The sequence below is a fragment of the Ictalurus furcatus genome, chromosome 16 (assembly GCF_023375685.1).
Source record: "Ictalurus furcatus strain D&B chromosome 16, Billie_1.0, whole genome shotgun sequence".
Lineage (NCBI taxonomy): Eukaryota > Metazoa > Chordata > Actinopteri > Siluriformes > Ictaluridae > Ictalurus > Ictalurus furcatus.
In genome coordinates this window covers 444,305-462,500 of record NC_071270.1, presented here as the reverse complement: position 1 = coordinate 462,500, position 18,196 = coordinate 444,305, and the positions used below count along the sequence as shown (strand labels likewise).

The 18,196-nt window shown below is 40.9% G+C and overlaps 1 protein-coding gene across 1 annotated transcript in view; it reads left to right on the top strand.

The window, feature by feature from the left end:
* cntnap3 (contactin associated protein family member 3) overlaps positions 1 to 18,196 on the top strand; it is a 118,468-nt gene that overhangs the window by 50,719 nt on the left and 49,553 nt on the right. The window contains exons 6-10 of the mRNA XM_053645473.1: positions 9,158 to 9,318; positions 9,660 to 9,797; positions 11,232 to 11,493; positions 11,652 to 11,795; positions 16,275 to 16,440. Coding sequence (XP_053501448.1) covers positions 9,158 to 9,318; positions 9,660 to 9,797; positions 11,232 to 11,493; positions 11,652 to 11,795; positions 16,275 to 16,440 — 871 coding nt within the window. The remainder of the gene's footprint in view (positions 1 to 9,157; positions 9,319 to 9,659; positions 9,798 to 11,231; positions 11,494 to 11,651; positions 11,796 to 16,274; positions 16,441 to 18,196) is intronic.

Below are 18,196 nucleotides of genomic sequence, written 5' to 3'. Positions count from 1 at the left end.
CAGAGTTCAAGATGTTGACTTGGCATCCAAATCCCCCAGATTTGAATGTTATGAAGAACAAAATATGAGATTTGCATAGACAGTGACACAAAGCATCCTGACACCAAATTTAAGCCATTTTGGTCAAACAGAAAAAATAATCTGTACGCATATGTCTTATTCGCGTTGGCCTAAAACGGCTTTCTCGTTGTATCCTTGACAACGCACCATCCAAATAAAACTTCCCATCATTCACTATTTGTAGAAATAGACTGAGAATCTGTGCTGGAATGGTAATAAAACACTCTGAGGATGATGCTTGATAATTATTTTAGGCTATTATCTTTTTTTTTTTTTCTCCAACCACCATGGAATAACAGCTTGATAGACTAATGCCAAAAGACCAAACAAAAAATCCCAACATAGCAGAAGGGAGCTAATTAATTTACCAAACATAAAGTAGAAAAAAAAATCACTAATGCTTTCCAACTAGCTTTCCATGAGCATATAAAACCCATAAACCAAATTAAATGGCACCCACCCTTGTATTTCCAATTTGTATTAGTGGAGAGACAGAGGTGAAAACAAGTCGTACAGTATGAAATGCTTTCCCCCGTTTTTTAAAGCCTTTTGTGATCCTGATGTGAAACTGGAGCATTTGAAAAGCCTCAGCTTTTCAATTATCACCTCTCTGGAGAGATGAATATGAATATATAATAATGGCAGCTTTGAATTGGTTCATGTGTGAATGGTAAATGATAGCTTTGAGTTCAAAGTAGGAACTTTCAAAGATATAATTGATAATACTTATACTTGCTATTTAATTCTTGGAAGCAAATCATTTGGGCCACATTTACACATGCAGTTCTCTGTAAATTGGAAGACAGATTGTTCCTGTAAACTTCTGAATTCATTCTGCTGCTACCGTCATGAGTTCCATCATCAATAAAGATCAGTGAGAATGTTCCAGAAGCAGCCATGCAAGCCCAAGCCATGACGCTACCTCCACCATGTTTCACAGATGAGCTCGTATGTTCTGGATCATGAGCAGATCCTTTCTTTCCCCACACTCTGACCTTTCCATCACTTTGGTAGAGGTTCATCTTGGTTATCATCTCATCTCTATATTTCTTTTCCAATTTGCAAATTTTCCCTCTTTTCTCTGCTTCAATATTGCTTGCTTTTCTCCCACAGACAGCTCTCTGGTCTTCATGTTGGTTTATCATTTTTAACAACAAATGCAGTCTTCATACCCAAAACCCAGGGCTTAAACCAAGGGTAGATTGTTTAAACGATCAATTTAACAGGGAACACCTGGGTAATTGGAAGGCGCCATGTTCTAAGTTGTTTAACACATCTAGATGTAATATCAGCAAATGAAGGCTGAAACTGTGATCTATCGTCTCATGTTCTTCTTTTAAAATGTCTTCAGTGTACATCAAAAACACCAGAATTGGCCATGATGTTCCAGTTCTCTCAGAGGGCATTGTATTTCCCTATAACAGCACACCCCAAATGTTTTATTCCTCATTTCTGCGTGTTCATCCTGATCGTTTTGATCTCCGCTCTCCCTGTATGGTTCGGCTTCTACATGCAGTAGAACTGAGCAGATATTTTAGATGACACTACTGATTCTGACTTTTCCTTTTGAGAAGGAAGCAACAGAAAAACCACTTAATCTGTAGCTCAGAGGCGACTGTTCCTCTTTCCTCCAGCCGTTCTCCTTTGTTCCTCACATGCACACAGGCCTGCTGGGAAACTGTTAAAGACAATGAGACTGGATGTTCATGGCAGCACCATTCTCTTATAGTGGGGGGGGGGGGAAACAGTCTGAAGTGGGTTTTTTTTGCTCCACTAAACAGCAACAAAGCCAAATGTGATGTGTGTCAAAAACTCCAGTGGATAGTGCAGCAATATGCTGCAAATGTGGTGAAACACATGACAATTGTTCTTCAAAATAAAAAAGTTAGCAGCGTATGCAAGTTGGCTGTTATGCTGCAAAAGGAATTATTATGGTATAAAACAAGGAATTTTTAAAATGGAATTAGATTCTGTATAATAATAACTTGGTGTGGGGTTTTTGTTGTTGTTGTTGTTTTATTTCTCTATTGTTATTTCCTGAACATGGCGACCTCCTACCATCTGCTACATGATCTCCTACCATCATTCACCACATTTACAAGCTGAACTTCTTCACATTTACACACTTTCTTTGCAACTGCCTCAGAGTTTTACTGATGATATTCACGGCAGAAGACGTGTTTAAAAAGAGGCTTTCACGGACATTCGGTTTTATTTGGGTGGTATTTGTTTCACTTCGGGACCTGCCGTAATTGGACTGATTACTGATTTGAGCCCAGTTTCCCAAACGCATCATAAAGATCATTTTAACCGTTAGAGTGAGAGAAAGAGAGAGAGAGCGTGCTCATGTGAAACATTTAATGATGCTCTTTATCCTGTCAGGAAATTCAGCCGAGATCCGTTATTTGATCCAGTGTGAATCAGTAATGTGCCAGGATTTTGAAGTGTGAAAGTAATAATATTGTCGCAAATTACTTTCTAACTAAGTATTTTGTTCAAACTCAGGGCTTCATCAACAATAGCAGCAGATCAATGAAATGGCTAGACCTCGAAGTGTCCCACGTTGTTATTAATGCTGTATGATCCGCATTTTTCTGATTATTGGGATTAAATATCCAATCCTAGACGGATTGTTTTAATTTAATTTGGTTAAATTTCACTTTATCGCATCCATATTGGCCAATCAGATTCCTCTGAGAGCGGATTCAATCAGAATCCTCTTCAGGCTGCTCCTGTTTTGGGGTTGCCCCAGCGGACCACCTGTCCGCATACTGATTCTGGTGCGAGTTTTACGCTAGATGTTGTTCCTGATGCAACCCTCCCCATTTTCCAGGCTTGGAACCGGTACTGAGAGTGCAACCCTCCAGTGGTTTGGGTTGGTTCCCTGACTGGGTGATGAGCGCGCCGTATGCTAGCGACTAGCCCACCAGGAAACATAGAATGTAGATTTCTTACAAATGAATAACAATACTAAAAAAAGTTGAATGAAACTTAAACACCAGTTTTTATGCTGCTTTCAAGTCCTGAAGGAAATTACAAGCTGAACGCACATGAGCACCAATACGATGTCGTGATTACAGAACTCATGGTGAGCACCAGTATTTTAATTTGACGTCTACTGGGGACAGTAAGATTAAAGTGGCATGCTAATTGTAAACTTTTTGTCGTTGAAAATACAAACAAACATAAAAACAAACCAAGCTTTCTCGTGCCGTCCAACTTTTCCACACACCGTAAATCCCTCCTCCGAACTCGTACGTGCGAAGACTTAATATTCGAGCTCTTATCATTCGATCACTTTGACCGCTACGTTATTTCATTTGGACGTAGAATGAATTTCCAGCAGAATTCCACTTCCCGTATAGCTTCGTCAATATTTACGCGGGAAAGTTCCTTGTATTCAGAGTTTACGCAGCTGTTTATCTGAGTGTTCCGATTATTAAAACTATCTACATTGGGGTTTCCAGTTGGGTTTTTTTTTTTTGCTTGAGTAGAAGCGTCAGAGGCGGGGTTTGTAAATAGCGTCTAGACACGCAAGCACTCGAAAAAAATAAAACAACAACAATAGAAGATGTGGAATGAAGAAGGAAATTGTTTTTTTTTTCATGTCAGATGTGATACAATGGAACATAAAAGCAAGAGAACACAAAAAAATTGGTGCTTTGTCATTTTATCTTCCATCTACACCACATAAAGGGCGATGACACAGGCTATGACTTTTTGAATTTGTATCAAATAAAATAAAGCAGAATCGTGTTGGTATAACACTTCCCATGCCTCACTGGTAGCTGTACACAAGTAAGCAATTATGTCGCCTTATATTTTGGCATAAACTCTCAAACACAAAGCAAATTTCTTGCTAATCTGAAGAGAAGTGAGACGGTAAATAGTTTTTATTTATTTATTTATAATTTTTTATTTTTTTTATTATTATTCTCACTTTTACAAGTTTCCATGTGTTCCCTTTGGAGGGAATTAAAAAGTAATGACTGTTTTTAACAATGTGCCTGTAAAACAGCTCCAAAGGAATAAATAAATATTTATGTAGACTTTCAGGTGTTCCTTAATCAACCTTTCAAAGGCTGCAGAGGATCCCTGTGGGTTTCATTAGTATTTACTCATCCTGGCGAACGCGGATTGGGAAATGATCCGGTGTGGCATTTTGGGCATCTTGTTGCTTGCTATTCCTTATTTACGAAAGACAAGTAGGAGGACGGAGCAGCGATCTCGCCTTACTCCATCACACGTTTTCAAATATTTATTTTTATCTTTTATCCTCAGTGTACATTCTTCCCAGCTGGATTTTTATGAATACTACATGTCTCGTGTAAATGTTCCTGTGAACGAGTTACGAATAAATGAATTCGGGTCGAGCTTGATAAATGAGGCTCGTTGTATTTAAATTAGTGACACAGAAATCACCTCATCAGTCAAACTAATCTTTACTAAAAAGTTATCAAGAAAGCACATGGGGAAGAAAGAGCAAACCCTTAAAGTAGGGAATATGGATTTATACCATGACACGGTGGAATTTGGGACATGTAGTGAAGCATGCTGGTGGCAGCATCGTCTTGCGGGAGAGCTTCTCCATGGCAGGAACAGGGGAGACTGGTCAGGATTGAGGAAAGGATGAATGCAGCCAAATCTCAGCAGGTCCGTGAAGAATACTCAGGCAACGGTTCACCTTTCAGCACCATGACCCAAACTACACAGCACAGACAATGCTGGAGGGGCTACAAGACAAGTCTCTGAATATCCTCTGAATGTTGCTCAACCAACGCTCAGACTTGAACTTTATAGAACATCTGTGGAAAGACCTGAAGATTGCAGTTCTTCAAATCTAACTGAGCTTGAGAGGATCTTCCAGGAAGAATGGGAGAAACTGCGCAAATCCAGATGTGCAAAGCTTGTAGAGATTTACCCAAGAAGCTGTCATTGTTCCCAAGGGAGCTTCTACAAAGTACTGAGTAAAGCGTTTCTTTTTTGGATTTTAATAAATTAGCACCAAAGATAAATTTTTTCTAAAACCGTGTTCAGTTTCTGTCAGTATGGATTATTGAGTGTAGACTAATAACCATACATTTAATCCATTTTTAAATGAAGTCTATAACACAATAAAGTATGCAAAACCTAAGACCGTCTGAACACATTTAGAATACTAGCATACACTGAAATATCACTAACACTCACTATGGCACGCCCAATACCTGGAAAACAAAACCCCGGAAAATAATGAGATGAGAACGTTTTCTCTTCAGTCAGAACTACAAGCCAAGTTCTGGTTCTCAGGAAACAGATCCATATGACTTGGCAGAAAACAGTGCATCCGTGCTTCTTGTGCAGAGTAAGCTACCTTATTTCTGCACCTAAAAAAGTGCAAGATTAATCGTTCCAAATCACCGACACACCAGTGAACCACTGAGTGAACAGTTTAGTAATGGATGCCAGCAAAGCAGCAATTTCACAAGTCATCAAACTGTGAGAATGCGATCGTACGAGAAAGTGTGGCTAAACACAGCCAAGTAGTTTACACTCTCCTACCTAATTCCTACCTGTCTAATTCTTACTTTTAAAAAACAAACGCATCCCTGTTTACAAAACTGTAGCAACTTTAGCCCCAAGTCTGTGCCAGTATGATTTAAATGGCGTTCCAATAGCCTACTAAACAGAATAAATAAGGTCTGATAGTACGATGGGCGCCTACTGTTTTGTGAATACTGAGAATTCGGACATGCTACTCCTTTGGCGTACTGCTTATAGCCTACGGTGTAGTAGCGTAGTAGGCCTATTCGGATGCACCCGGGGACCCAAGTTGAAAAGGTGTCAGTATTTATCCAGGGAAAGTTCTTCGTATTCAGAGTCGCAGGTGCTTGAGTTGATTTTCCGTACAGCGCAATCAGATTATTGAAATGACTCGCATGGCATCTGAGGTAGAGTTTTACAATTGAGCGAGAGTGTGGTTAAACTGACCGTGCTGATATTCAGTAAACCCGCATGATTGCTTTTATCGAATCATTTTATAAATAAGAAATTAATACCGAGAAACTGATATTTCGCACACAACATGGGCAAGTCATTTGTTTATGTTTGCGCTGCCAACAGAAACACACTTTATAGCCTGTCGGCTAGTCGGCTAGCTAGCTCACAAGGATTTGTACATTCCCGTTAAAGGTGCATCCGGTGAAATGAGCTTCCCTTCTTCCTTTTCATCTTCATCTGATGAGCCTTCATGTTGTAAGTCAGATGTTATATTCGTTTGCCCTGTCCACCGATGATGTCACTAACGCTACTGTAGTAACCGTGTCAGAATTGGAATTTTACCTGGCGAACTAAACAAGCGGCGTGATAAGCATTATACTGAATATAAGCATCCAGACTAAACATCTAGATAAACATCCACCTTTAAGCATAAGCACTTACCTTATGTAAGCCTGAAAAAAATAACCCCAGGGGATAGAAAATGCTGACTGAAGAAGTACTTTGTTCTTTTGCAGCCAAATAAACATCTAATATGAGTGTAGTATATTAACATTGCAGTATATTACTGTATTAATAGTTCTCGCTGTGATCATTACATTAATCACTGAAAATCACTGTATTCACTTAATAATATGGTTTACGTCTTCATTATCCAGCAGCTTCTAAAATAGCACTTGATCCAGCTGCACAGGTTTCAAAATATATTTGGGGGGGGGGGGGTTATGGCTAATTGATCATGCTTCTCAGTATGATTAAAATTCATTAAATAATGCAAGTGTTTTTGTTAATTCCATGTACTCTTCTATTAAGAAGGATAAGCTGACCAAGTGCTCGTGTGCTATACTTACAGCTCACTTTATGTAGGTTTTGTTCATAATTTTATCCATAAACTATTCAGACCTCGAGATAAGCAATGTCTTTGACAATTAAGATGCCGTGTCCTACGCTGTGCTCAGTGTGAACTTTAAAGGGACGATGCTAATGGTTAATTAATAGTGTCGTAGTGGCAAAGTTTTTTTTTTATTTATTTATTTTTGGTTTGTTTTTTTTGGGGGGGGGGTTGTATTTACAATTTTAGTATGAACTCCTCATGCTTAACACAGCTCTGTATACAGTACAACTCGTTCTGCATTTCATTCCCCAAATTTCTGCCTATATACTGTAGTTGTAGCCGAATCTCTCCATCCACAACTTAGCATGGCTGAATGCACTTGGAGCAGAGGGCTAGCTGCCTTATTGTGTACACATGAGCTAACAGATGCCTGTGATCGGCTAATGCTGCTGTGATTGACATGCCACCCTTCCCTTCCAGCAGACCACTCCAGTTTCTATGGGACTCCTGGTTATTGTTGGCTGCCAGGATTGGGATTCGCATGTGGATTTGAATTCCACATTCTCTATTCAGCAGAAATCGAACAATAAAAAGTCCAACACGAGCGTTTCTTACAAGGGATACATAAATACCACCAGATTATTTTGGGAATGAGTCCATGAATAATTGGAGTCGTAGTAGCATTAGGCTGCTTGACTTCATAATTTTGCTAAATAATTGATGCATTTAGAGGGCCAATGTAATCTGAACCACATGACTGGCTGTGCGCTGTAATAACTGAACGCCGTCCTTCCGTTCCGTAGCAATATGCTGGTTAGTGAAAATTTAATACAGATGCCATTGGCGGTGTAGTTCAGAATTGAGCCATGCTTTGAGGAAATCTGCCGGCTGAAACCGTGTGTTAGTCGGGGAGGAAGAGAGTTTATGAGTTTCAGTCATTTGGCCTTCATGTATCATTGATCACTGCTGATTCCTTGCCTGGTGCAGGTTGGTAATTATTATGGAGTTACTTTCTGTTTTGTTGTGTTGTACTTTCTGCTTTGAAGAAGTCACCGCTCACTGTTTTTGGCTCCACGTTGTAGTATTTGTAGTTTTCATATTGTAATCCCGGAACAAAGCAGCACGACATGATAAACGAACAAGGGCTCATTCATCAAGGGGGAAAGCGTTGTTCTTTCTTCTCAAGCAAGTCTTCTTAAGATCCTGATATATTGGGGAAAATGGCTAAACTTAAGTTCCTAAAATGGTTCAAATATATCCCAATATCAAACCATGTCTTTCAACCATATATCAAGTACCACAGTACGCTCTGAGTATAAAAACAAAACAACACTGTAGAGCACAGATTAACATTTAAAGGTTAACTAGACAAAGCCTCCATGATGATATTGCATTATTGTAATGATAATGAGTCTTCAGTTGTCACACCGCAGTGAAATTCTTTTCTTTGCATATCCCAGCATGTTATGAGGTTGGGGTCAGAGCGCAGGGTCAGCCATGATACAGCGCCCCCTGGAGCAGAGAGGGTTAAGGGCCTTGCTCAAGGGTCCAAAAGTGGCAGCTTGGCAGCGCTGGGGCTTGAACCCCCGACCTTCTGATCAGTAACCCAGAGCCTTAACCACCAAACCACCACTGCCCCCATGGGTTAATATCCAGTCTGTACAGGATTTCACAGAGTTGTTTCTGTGATCGTTGCGGCCAAAAAATGCTTGGATTTGCTGCGGCGTTTTAAAAAAATTTGCGATGTGACTTGCAGAGTTTTTTATGCTTTTTTTGCCGGAAAACTGCTGGAATTTTCAAAATCGCAATTGCGCAAAATTGCCTTGCACGGTCTTTCACAGTGATGTTTGTTGGATGACTTTTTATCTGTACTCATGTTCGACGCACGTGAATCGAAGAGGGCTTTGGCTGAATGGGCGTTGTGATGACGTCACATGACGAGATTTGGGCGTCTTGGTAATTGTGAAAAATCGCAAGCTCCTGCAAATATAGCGGAGTTTCCTCGATGTTGTGTTCACTTCTGCGATCGCAAAATCCTGGAGGGACTGGATATTAACACGATGATGTCACGAGGCATCCTTTAGCTATGCTAAATGATAATTGATGATGAATATCAACGATATGATAATTATTAATTGCTTGTTTTTCAGTGTATCAGTGAAATCTCACTTCTTTATGTCTGTTCTCAGTCCTGCTCTCCGCATTACTACATCTCTCTTTAGATCTAAAAGTATTAACAGCACTGTTTTTTTGTTTGTTTGTTTGTTTGTTTGTTTGTTTTTGCAGGCAATTTTAACACTGCGGTGTCACTAGGCAGCCTGCTGGATGACCAACACTGGCATCGCGTTAGCATCGAGCGACTCAGAGGACATGTCAATTTCACCGTGGACAAAAGCACGCAGCAGCTCCACCTCCCCGAACACCAGAGTCACTTTGAGGTTAACGAGGTGCGCCTCCAGCAACCGGTCTCAAGCTTCTAACACTCTCACACACAGCCTCGTTCTTGCTGTTTCCCTCTCGTTCTGAGGCGAAGACATAAACAATAGCGTAAATTGATCCGAGTTGATGGACGTGTGTGATTTCATCAGCGGCTCAGTTACAGCCACAGCACGCGCGGTTTTTTAAGAAGCTCAAAAACATCAGCTTTAATTCATTATATATCTTCTTGATGTGAAATGACATCAAGCTGTAATGTACTCTTCATGGTCTCTTAACCTATCTTTCTGTAAACGTGCATGTTTAGAGGGAGCATGGGCAATTTGACATCAGACTATCATTCTTTCACAAGATCAGTTTCGGTGGCGTTTCAGCTGACGGGACTCAGAGAGAAAACTCCAGGAGGAACTTCCACGGCTGTCTGGAGAACGTGCAGTACAACGGCGTTAATGTGATCGACCTGGCTAAAAGGAAACAACTCACCGTAGTGGTAAGTAGTGACTGAACACTGATTACATTCTCTGTGCATTAAAGGTGCAGTCAGTGACTCTGAAGTTGAAACTTGGAAAAAAATATATATATATATATATTTTGAAGCTACTGTATTTCGGCTTTGAAAAACATGGAAAACGTGATGTGGACCACCAACGTACAACCAATCTGGCCAAGGAGCTGTCAATCATCTCCTCTTTTTCAGGTGTCCTAACATAAATGTTTTGGGGGCGTGGCATTAGACAGTTGTTTTTTGACGGACAGTGATTTTACTTTCACCAAAAACGTAAACTAATCTAAATTTTTCAAAGGTTATATAGGACAGAAAATACAGTCCTCAGGGATTCGGACTCAAAGATAAACTAGAAAAACATTGCAATGATTTGTTTACTCCTTGACCTTGCCTGATATTCCTGTACACGGGCGGCTGTGGCTCAGGCGGTAGAGCGGGTTGTCCACTAATCGTAGGGTTCGATTCCCGGCCCACGTGTCTCCACATGCCGAAGTGTCCTTGGTCAAGACACTGAAAAGACACCCAAGTTGCTCCTGATGGAAAGTTAGCGTCTTGCATGGCAGCTCTGCTCCCATTGGTGTGTGTGAGTGTGAGTGTGTGTGAGTGTGTGTGAGTGTGTGTGAGTGTGTGTGAGTGTGTGTGAGTGTGTGTGAGTGTGTGTGAGTGTGTGTGAGTGTGTGTGAATGGGAATCAGTGTAAACACTTTGTAGAACCGCTAAGGTTAAATTAAAAAGCCCACTGTATTATATTTCATTGTTTGTTTGTTTTTTATAAACACCTTTACACTATTTGTAATAGTAAAAACAAATAAAAAGTGCTGCATGATTTTTGCACTTTTTCAGCATGTAAATATCTAATAACTGGGCCAGCCGGGACGTCTGCTGTAAATTCAGTCCTAGCTAACAGATATATCCGTTTATGTTCGGCTTTTATTTCAACTGATTCGTTCTTATGCTTGCTGTAGGTTCTTAATGACCCGCTTTGATTATCCACCGGGTTCATTCATTTAACTGAGATATGATTTGGTTTCTCAAATGAAATGAGGCCTCTTTTTTTTTTTCTTTTTTTTTTTTACTGTAATGAATGAATGTATTTAACAATTGTCTATTGACTAACACAGAGGATGCTTACATTACTCACTGCTTGTTTTTTTCTGCTACATTTATTCACTGGGGAATTAGAGATTAAGCCAATTATAAATCCTTTTAATCATGGATTTATTCAGGCTCATGGTGGGGTGGGGGTGGGGTTTGGAGGGGTTTTACTGATGCATAATTTAAGAGGCAAACATCATAATTCACCTCCTGAGTACTTAAGTTTGGAAATTGTATTTGCATGAATAACGACTTCTAATCTGGCGTGAATTATAAATACAAGACGATTTTGTCTCTCACTTTGCGTGCTTCTTTTTAATCTCAGGGAAACCTCACGTTCGCCTGTTTGGAGGCCGTCGACGTGCCGGCGACGTTCGCCAACTCGGAGAGTTTCCTTCAACTGCCGTATACGTCGACACGTGACATCGTGTCAGTCGGATTACAGTTCCGAACCTGGAACAAGGCGGGCCTGCTTATGACCTTTGACCTCCAGCACCAAGCGGGAACACTATGGGTTTACCTGAGTGAGGCGAGGGCGAGGATGCAGGTCCACAAGGCCGGCAGGGTTTTAACGGACATCACAGCAGGTATTAGCAGAGGTCGTTATTTACAGGATATACATTGTAACTCGAAGTGTAGTTTATTACTGTAATACTGTGAGCTTAAGCAGTCTTAACAGTCTAGTACTTAGTGGTCAGTTTACATTACATTACACCGATAATTACAGGGGTACACACTGTTACAGGGTCAGCGCTGAACGATGGCCAGTGGCACTCTGTGGATTTGAGTGTCCGCCGAGGGCGTCTGATCCTGGCAGTGGACGAATCGGACATGTCCACCATCACCATATCCTTCCCTGTCGGTCCAGCGAACCAGATCTTTTTCGGAGGCGAGTCAATCCAACATTCATTGCTTTTTTCTAGACCACTGGTTCGCAAAGTGGGGTCCAGGGACCTCGAGGGGTCAGTGAAGCATATACAGGAGGTCTGTGACGGTTTGATATCGTTTCAGTGGTGGAAATCACAAATCAGTGTTATCAAAGTTATTCGAGTTATTGCGTTCTGATTAGAGGTGCACCGATACAAAATTTCCCAGCCGATACGATAAGCGATTATTCAGAGTGATATCGGCCGATACCGATAACTGACACAGATAGTTCTGCGTTTTATCCCTTCTTTTAAATGAATGATAATTAATTCCACACTTCTGAAAGAAACTCAAATATAAACTTTATTCTCTCCATTTCAGCAAGTTGTTTGACAGTAACTGGCCTCATAAGCACAACGCACATTACTCTAATTAACATTAACACATGAACTCAATTCTGAAGATTAAAGTAAGATTATTAACTTATTGAATGTTAACTCATTCACTCTCCACAAACACAAGCATTTCTACTTCATCACTGAACATCAAACTGGTCATATATGATATACACTTTTTTATATATTAACATTGACTAGATATGAAATATATTAATCTACAAATATATTTTTCTGTGCAATATGTACTTTATTGTCAACTCCTCTTCATTTAAATCTTTCACCGGTGTACCGGCCCTTTAATTCAGTGCGAACAGCGCCGCAAAAAAAAAAAAATTGTCTCGACGCCGAAACTCCCGCTTCACTGCTGCAGCGTCCGGTGTAAAATTTCATCAGTGCAGAGATCACACACTGCAGTTTTGTCATCATTCCACACAAGACACATCTTCTTTACACACAGCACCACATCCATGTGTTTTCTTTATCTGTCGATGCATCGGTGCATCTCTAGTTCTTATAGATATTAGGTCTATTTGACTCGTCACAATGAATGCGTTTAATCCAAGTCTCACTAACTCAAAAATAAGTAGACTATAAATAATGTCCACATGGACGTATCGTGATATGTTGGTGGAAGGTTGAGGAACACAAAAGCTCTAGGTTTTCAATCAGTACCCAGAATAGTATTGTACGTGTTTAAATAATGAGCCTAATATTTGAATAAACCATGCTTGAAGGGGTTTGTGCAAATTTCTAAAGACTGCTCTTGACCTCCAAAAATGACCTGCATTTAAGCAGAACGATCGGATAAAGCACGTTTTATTCGTTTATCCAACAGTTGTGGACATGCATACTGCAGCAGGCCTTTACATGTGCAAGGGGAAAAAACCCCTAGACAGTTTTACATGTCTCACTCTCACAGGACAAACCGAGCAAGACTAAAGACTCTCCTTTGAAAAACTAAAATGTAAGGAGGCATCTTAGGCGTGTCTCAACTGCATTCATGTTTGTTTCTCTGACGGATGTTCTCCTGACCTTTGGTGGACGGATTCCTCTAGCCAGAGTCTCTGTCGTGCCATTTCCTTTCCAGTTTTCAATAATGGTTTTAATGGGATGTTCGAAGTTTACGATGTTTTATAACAAAACTTTGATTAATACTTTGATTGATACAGAACTTTGTCCTGGACTTGTTTTGATAGCTTCGTAGTTTTCATGATGCTGCATGTTTAGGTTTGTTCTCTAACAGAGTTTGTCTTCCAGGAACAGGTACAGTTAGGTCTATAAATATTTGGACGGTGGCACAATTGTCGTAATTTCGTCTGTGTACACCACCACAATGGAAAAAAATAAATATTGCATTTACTGTTTAGGAATTACGAAACATTATTACATTTTCACAGGCGCAAAAGTAATTGGACAAACTAATATAATCATAAATATTAGAATTCTTTTTAATGCTTGGATTGTGACACTTCCATTGCACACAAGTCGACTCTATTCAACTACATATGAGATTTCTGACTTCTGGCAACTGGACTAAACTTGCACCTGAACTGGTTTAGGGGTTTCACACCAACAGGGCTGAATACTTACGCAATCATAGCTTTGACTTTTTTCTTTTCTTTTTCTTTTTTCGTGGCACACACTCCCAGTTCAGTCCATTTCACTTCCAGGCTGTAACACTACAAAGTATGGAAAAGTTCAAGGGGGAGTGAATACTTATGCAAGGCACTGTATTACAAGGGACTTGTATGACATATGTTCCATATAAACAGATTTAAAAACATGTATAATTGTCGATATGGTGCAGTTTTCTCTGAAGAGGCATTTAATTAGTGTTTGTGGGAGGAGTCTCGAGAGTCAGCGACAAAGAGGAGAGGAAGGAATTTGTTTGTTTTGCAGATTTTCCACAACATGAAACATAATTAGACCTAGGTTTTTAAAAACACAATGCATGGTCTCCTCGTGCTTCAGGGGTTTCCTCCGCGTACTCCGGTTTCCTCCCCAGTCTGAAGACACGCGCTGTAGGTTGATTGGCATTTTCAAAACTGTCCGTAGTGTGTGAATGGGTGTGCGATTGTGCCCTGCGATGGGTCGGCACCACGTCCAGGTTTTCCCCCACCTTGTGCCACAAGTTCCCTGGGATAGGCTCCCGGCTCCTCGTGACCCCGTGTAGGATAAGCGGTAGATAAGCGGTAGATAAGCGGTAGATGGACGTTGCACTTGTTGGCAAATCATTGGGGTTTTGGAAAAATAAACCACTCCATGACACGCTGATATTGGGAAATATTCAACCATGTTAATGTCATGTCTTACTCCTTACTTAAGTACTTGTTCCTACCACAGCTCATGAGACTAATGCTAAAAAGGTAGAGTATTACAATGAACAGGAGGTGAGGAGAAGACTGGGGGGGGGGGGTAAAGAAGAAAAAGGAGTAGCGTTCGTGACAAAACACGTTTGTGACAAAAATAACTTCCTGCCACCATCGTCGAGTCATCCAGATGATTTGAAATGTCTGTTTGTAAAAAGCTGTGCGGTGAGTCACCAGCCATCCGAGGAGCTTCGTCAGTTCTACTCCTGGTGGATAAATCCCAAGACATTTCTTACCATTCAGTACAGCAACACTGTTGAGTTCCAAAACATCTCTGATACTAAAATACCGCCAGAAAAGTTGCCTCGACTTTTATTATTAAAGATTTCTGCCTGCCTCGAAAACACAGAGACTCATTTACAGCTCAAGCTGCTCAGGAGAGATCCGGTCTCCCAGCATCTTTTCCACTCTGTTTGCTCCTACAGAGAGCAAGCATGTGGTTTAATTACCTTTAACTCACTAATTGGAGAGAGCGCCAACGGTGTCTCAGCACCACATGCGGGATCGTATCAAAGCTCTCCTCCGTTCGCCAGCATCTCCTTGGCTTTTTTTTTTTGCCCCGGAGCTAAAACCGCACGCCGTAGAGGATCACGGAGAAAATGAGATTTGCCAGAGCAAGGCTTTAAATCATTCAAGCCCTACTACATTATATCAGAACATGTTGTTATTTATTAGTAATATGGACTTGGCCACTTTTCATCCTTTAGGAATAGCAGCGCATAATTCACACATAAATTGATTTTTTTTTTTTTTGTTGTTCACCAGGACAAAAATGAGCCTCTAAAGGGACATTAGCAAAAATTTTATAAATAAATAAATAAATCTCACACACACATTAGCACCAGCTACTGTTGGTATGTGTGTTTGGTAGTGCTTATATGAGGAAATAAAATAAAGCCCTTCTGCCAGCGAACAGTGGAAGATGAAGATATTAAAACAGCCAACAGTTTGGAGAGATTGTGAACTCATTACGATCTAAAAGCACGCGAGTAACTTCCACAATGCGATCGGTATTCGTCTTCAAACCCAAAGTGGGCGTGGCCTAAACCGGAAGGGAACCCTACCACTGTGCCCCCAGAAGCCAAGGGGATTGTCAATCACAGGCGAAGTCTAATAATAGAGGAATTCCAATCAGAAGATGTTTACTGCTTCAGAAAGACATTTAATCATTGATATACAGTGTTGCGTAAGGAGATTATTATTTCAGAATCATTTTATTCGGAATATAAATTTACATGTATTAGGAATACATACGTCACATAAGTGATAACAGGAAGTTGTTTCTAGTTAATGATGCGTTTGGCTTCATCGTGCAAATATGAACTATATATGCACTTCAGTAATCAGGCAAACGTTCGGCACTGAATGTTAACGTGACAAGTTAAGAGCAAGCGCAAGTAGGAATTGGGAAATGGCTCATATCTGAAATTTCCATTCAAATATTTCTGCTGAGCGTACGACATGTACTGTTGTGCAGTGACGGTTCTGAGGGCAGACGGACGCAAGCGTAGCTGGTGCTGACATGAAAATATCAGGATTTGAATTATTTGTACGTGTCGCTTTAGTCCTGTTATCTCCGGCTCATCTGTCTACATTTCCAAATTTAGCTTCAATTTTTTTTTCTAATTTACACGGGCCACACGTCGCGCTCGCTGTCGTTTTTTTCCGTGAGGTACTAAAACGCCACGGATCTGGTTGAAGCCAGCTGACTCATTGCTCTGCTTTCACCCACAGGATGTCCAATTACAGGTGATGGATGCGAGAAGCCGTCCAGCGTTTTCCATGGATGCATGCGCCTCATCAAGCTGGACGAGGGATTGGTGGATCTGATCAAGGTGCAGCAGATGCTGATCGGAAACTTCAGCGAGCTCCAGATGGACATGTGCGGAATCATCGACAGGTATTTTTCATCCAGCCGTTTGTATTTTACTTGCATCGGGTCGGTTATGCAAATATAAACGTGCGCTTCATTAATTAGGCGAGGGGTTGCTAGTGAATATAAATGCACCCGGCTAAGAGCAAGCTCCAAAATTAGGGGTGGGGGGTGGGGGGGCTGAGGGAGGATAGAGGCAGTGGGGGGTTGGGGTAATTAATTGTTCTTTTTCAAGTATGTTTTTTTGTTTGTTTGTTTGTCTTTCTGTGCAGTCAGTGCAAATGAATCTATTCGCACCAGAATTTGCACTCGCATCCCCTCTTGCTGCTTCTCTAGTCTAATGGAAAACATCTTTCCTCTCACCTTGTTTTGTTTTGTTTTGATTCTTCCTTTGAAAAGTTCCACTGGAGCTTCGCTTCGACTGATGTTCTTTTCCAACAGCTCAGATTTATTTGTTGTGTGCTTTGAGGGAAGGTAAACAGATTACTCGGACCAAGCGATTCATACAGCAGCAGAATCAGCAGCAGGAGCCCCCAAGTGAAATCTGAAGTTAGTGTCTGGTGAATGCTGGAGTTTGGACAAAAGCGTCATGGCTCTCTCCGCTGTAATAGACGTGTCCGATTGCCTCTGTGCCAGATGATTTCAAATCTTTATCCTTTTTTTTTCCCTTGCAGATCCAAATAGTTTGTGTTTGTTTTTTGTTTGTTGAATAACTCAGTATAGGGGGCACACGGTACATATAAACTCAACAAGCACTTTAATAGGAACACGAGCATCTGGGGCAGCAGCACAATCTATGTCGAAAATCAGGCAGATACAGGTCAAGAGCTTCATGCTAATGAAAATGGTGCGAAAAACAAAACAAACACAAAAAACAAATCATTGTTAATGTGAGAGGTCAAAGGAGAAAGGCTCAAACTGGTCTGAGCTGACTGGAAGGCTGTGGTAGCTTAAATATCCACTCTTTACAACTCCGAGCACACACGTCCTTGTGTAAGTTGTTACTATGGAACTGAGAACATATTAGAACGAGTATCTGTGATTTAAACTACAGCTGCAACGATTGTCAGTGCTGCAGTTATACAAAACGAATCAACACCTTCTGACCAATCAGGATCGAGAATTCAACAGTGCTGTGGTGTAACAGAAACCTGTTGCAGGCAGTGTCGGGGGTAACGCGTTACTAAGCAACGTGTTACTGTAATTAAATGACTTTTCCCCTGAAAAAGGTAAAGTAAGGGATTACTCTGCATTTTTAATTAATTTCATTACAGTTATGATATACTTGCATTTTATATATATATAAATATATCATCTAGCCTCTCACCTCCAGAGTTGGGGGTTCGATTCCTGCGTCTGCCCTGTGTGTGCGGAGTTTGCATGCTCTCCCCGTGCTTCGGGGGTTTCCTCCAGGTACTCCGGTTTCCTCCCTCAGTCTACAGACATGCGTCGTACGCTGATGGACCTTTCCACATTGTCCACAGGGTGTGTGACTGTGCATTGGCACCCCATCCAGGGTGTCCCCCGGCTTGTCCCCGGAGTTCCCCGGGATTGCCTCGAGGCTCCCCTACGACCTTGTGTAAGGATAAGCGTTACAGAAAATGGATGGAGGGATTGAATTTATTATCTAAAGATCAAATTTGTTTTCTAATTTAACTCGGCCCCTTCGCTGTAGGCCATCGCGCCAGGCGGCTGTGCCAGGATGTCAGCAGAAACGAGTGGCTGTTTTGCTAAATGGAAATATTCCCATTCCTTTTTTTTTTTTTCTTTTTTTTTTGGCCGC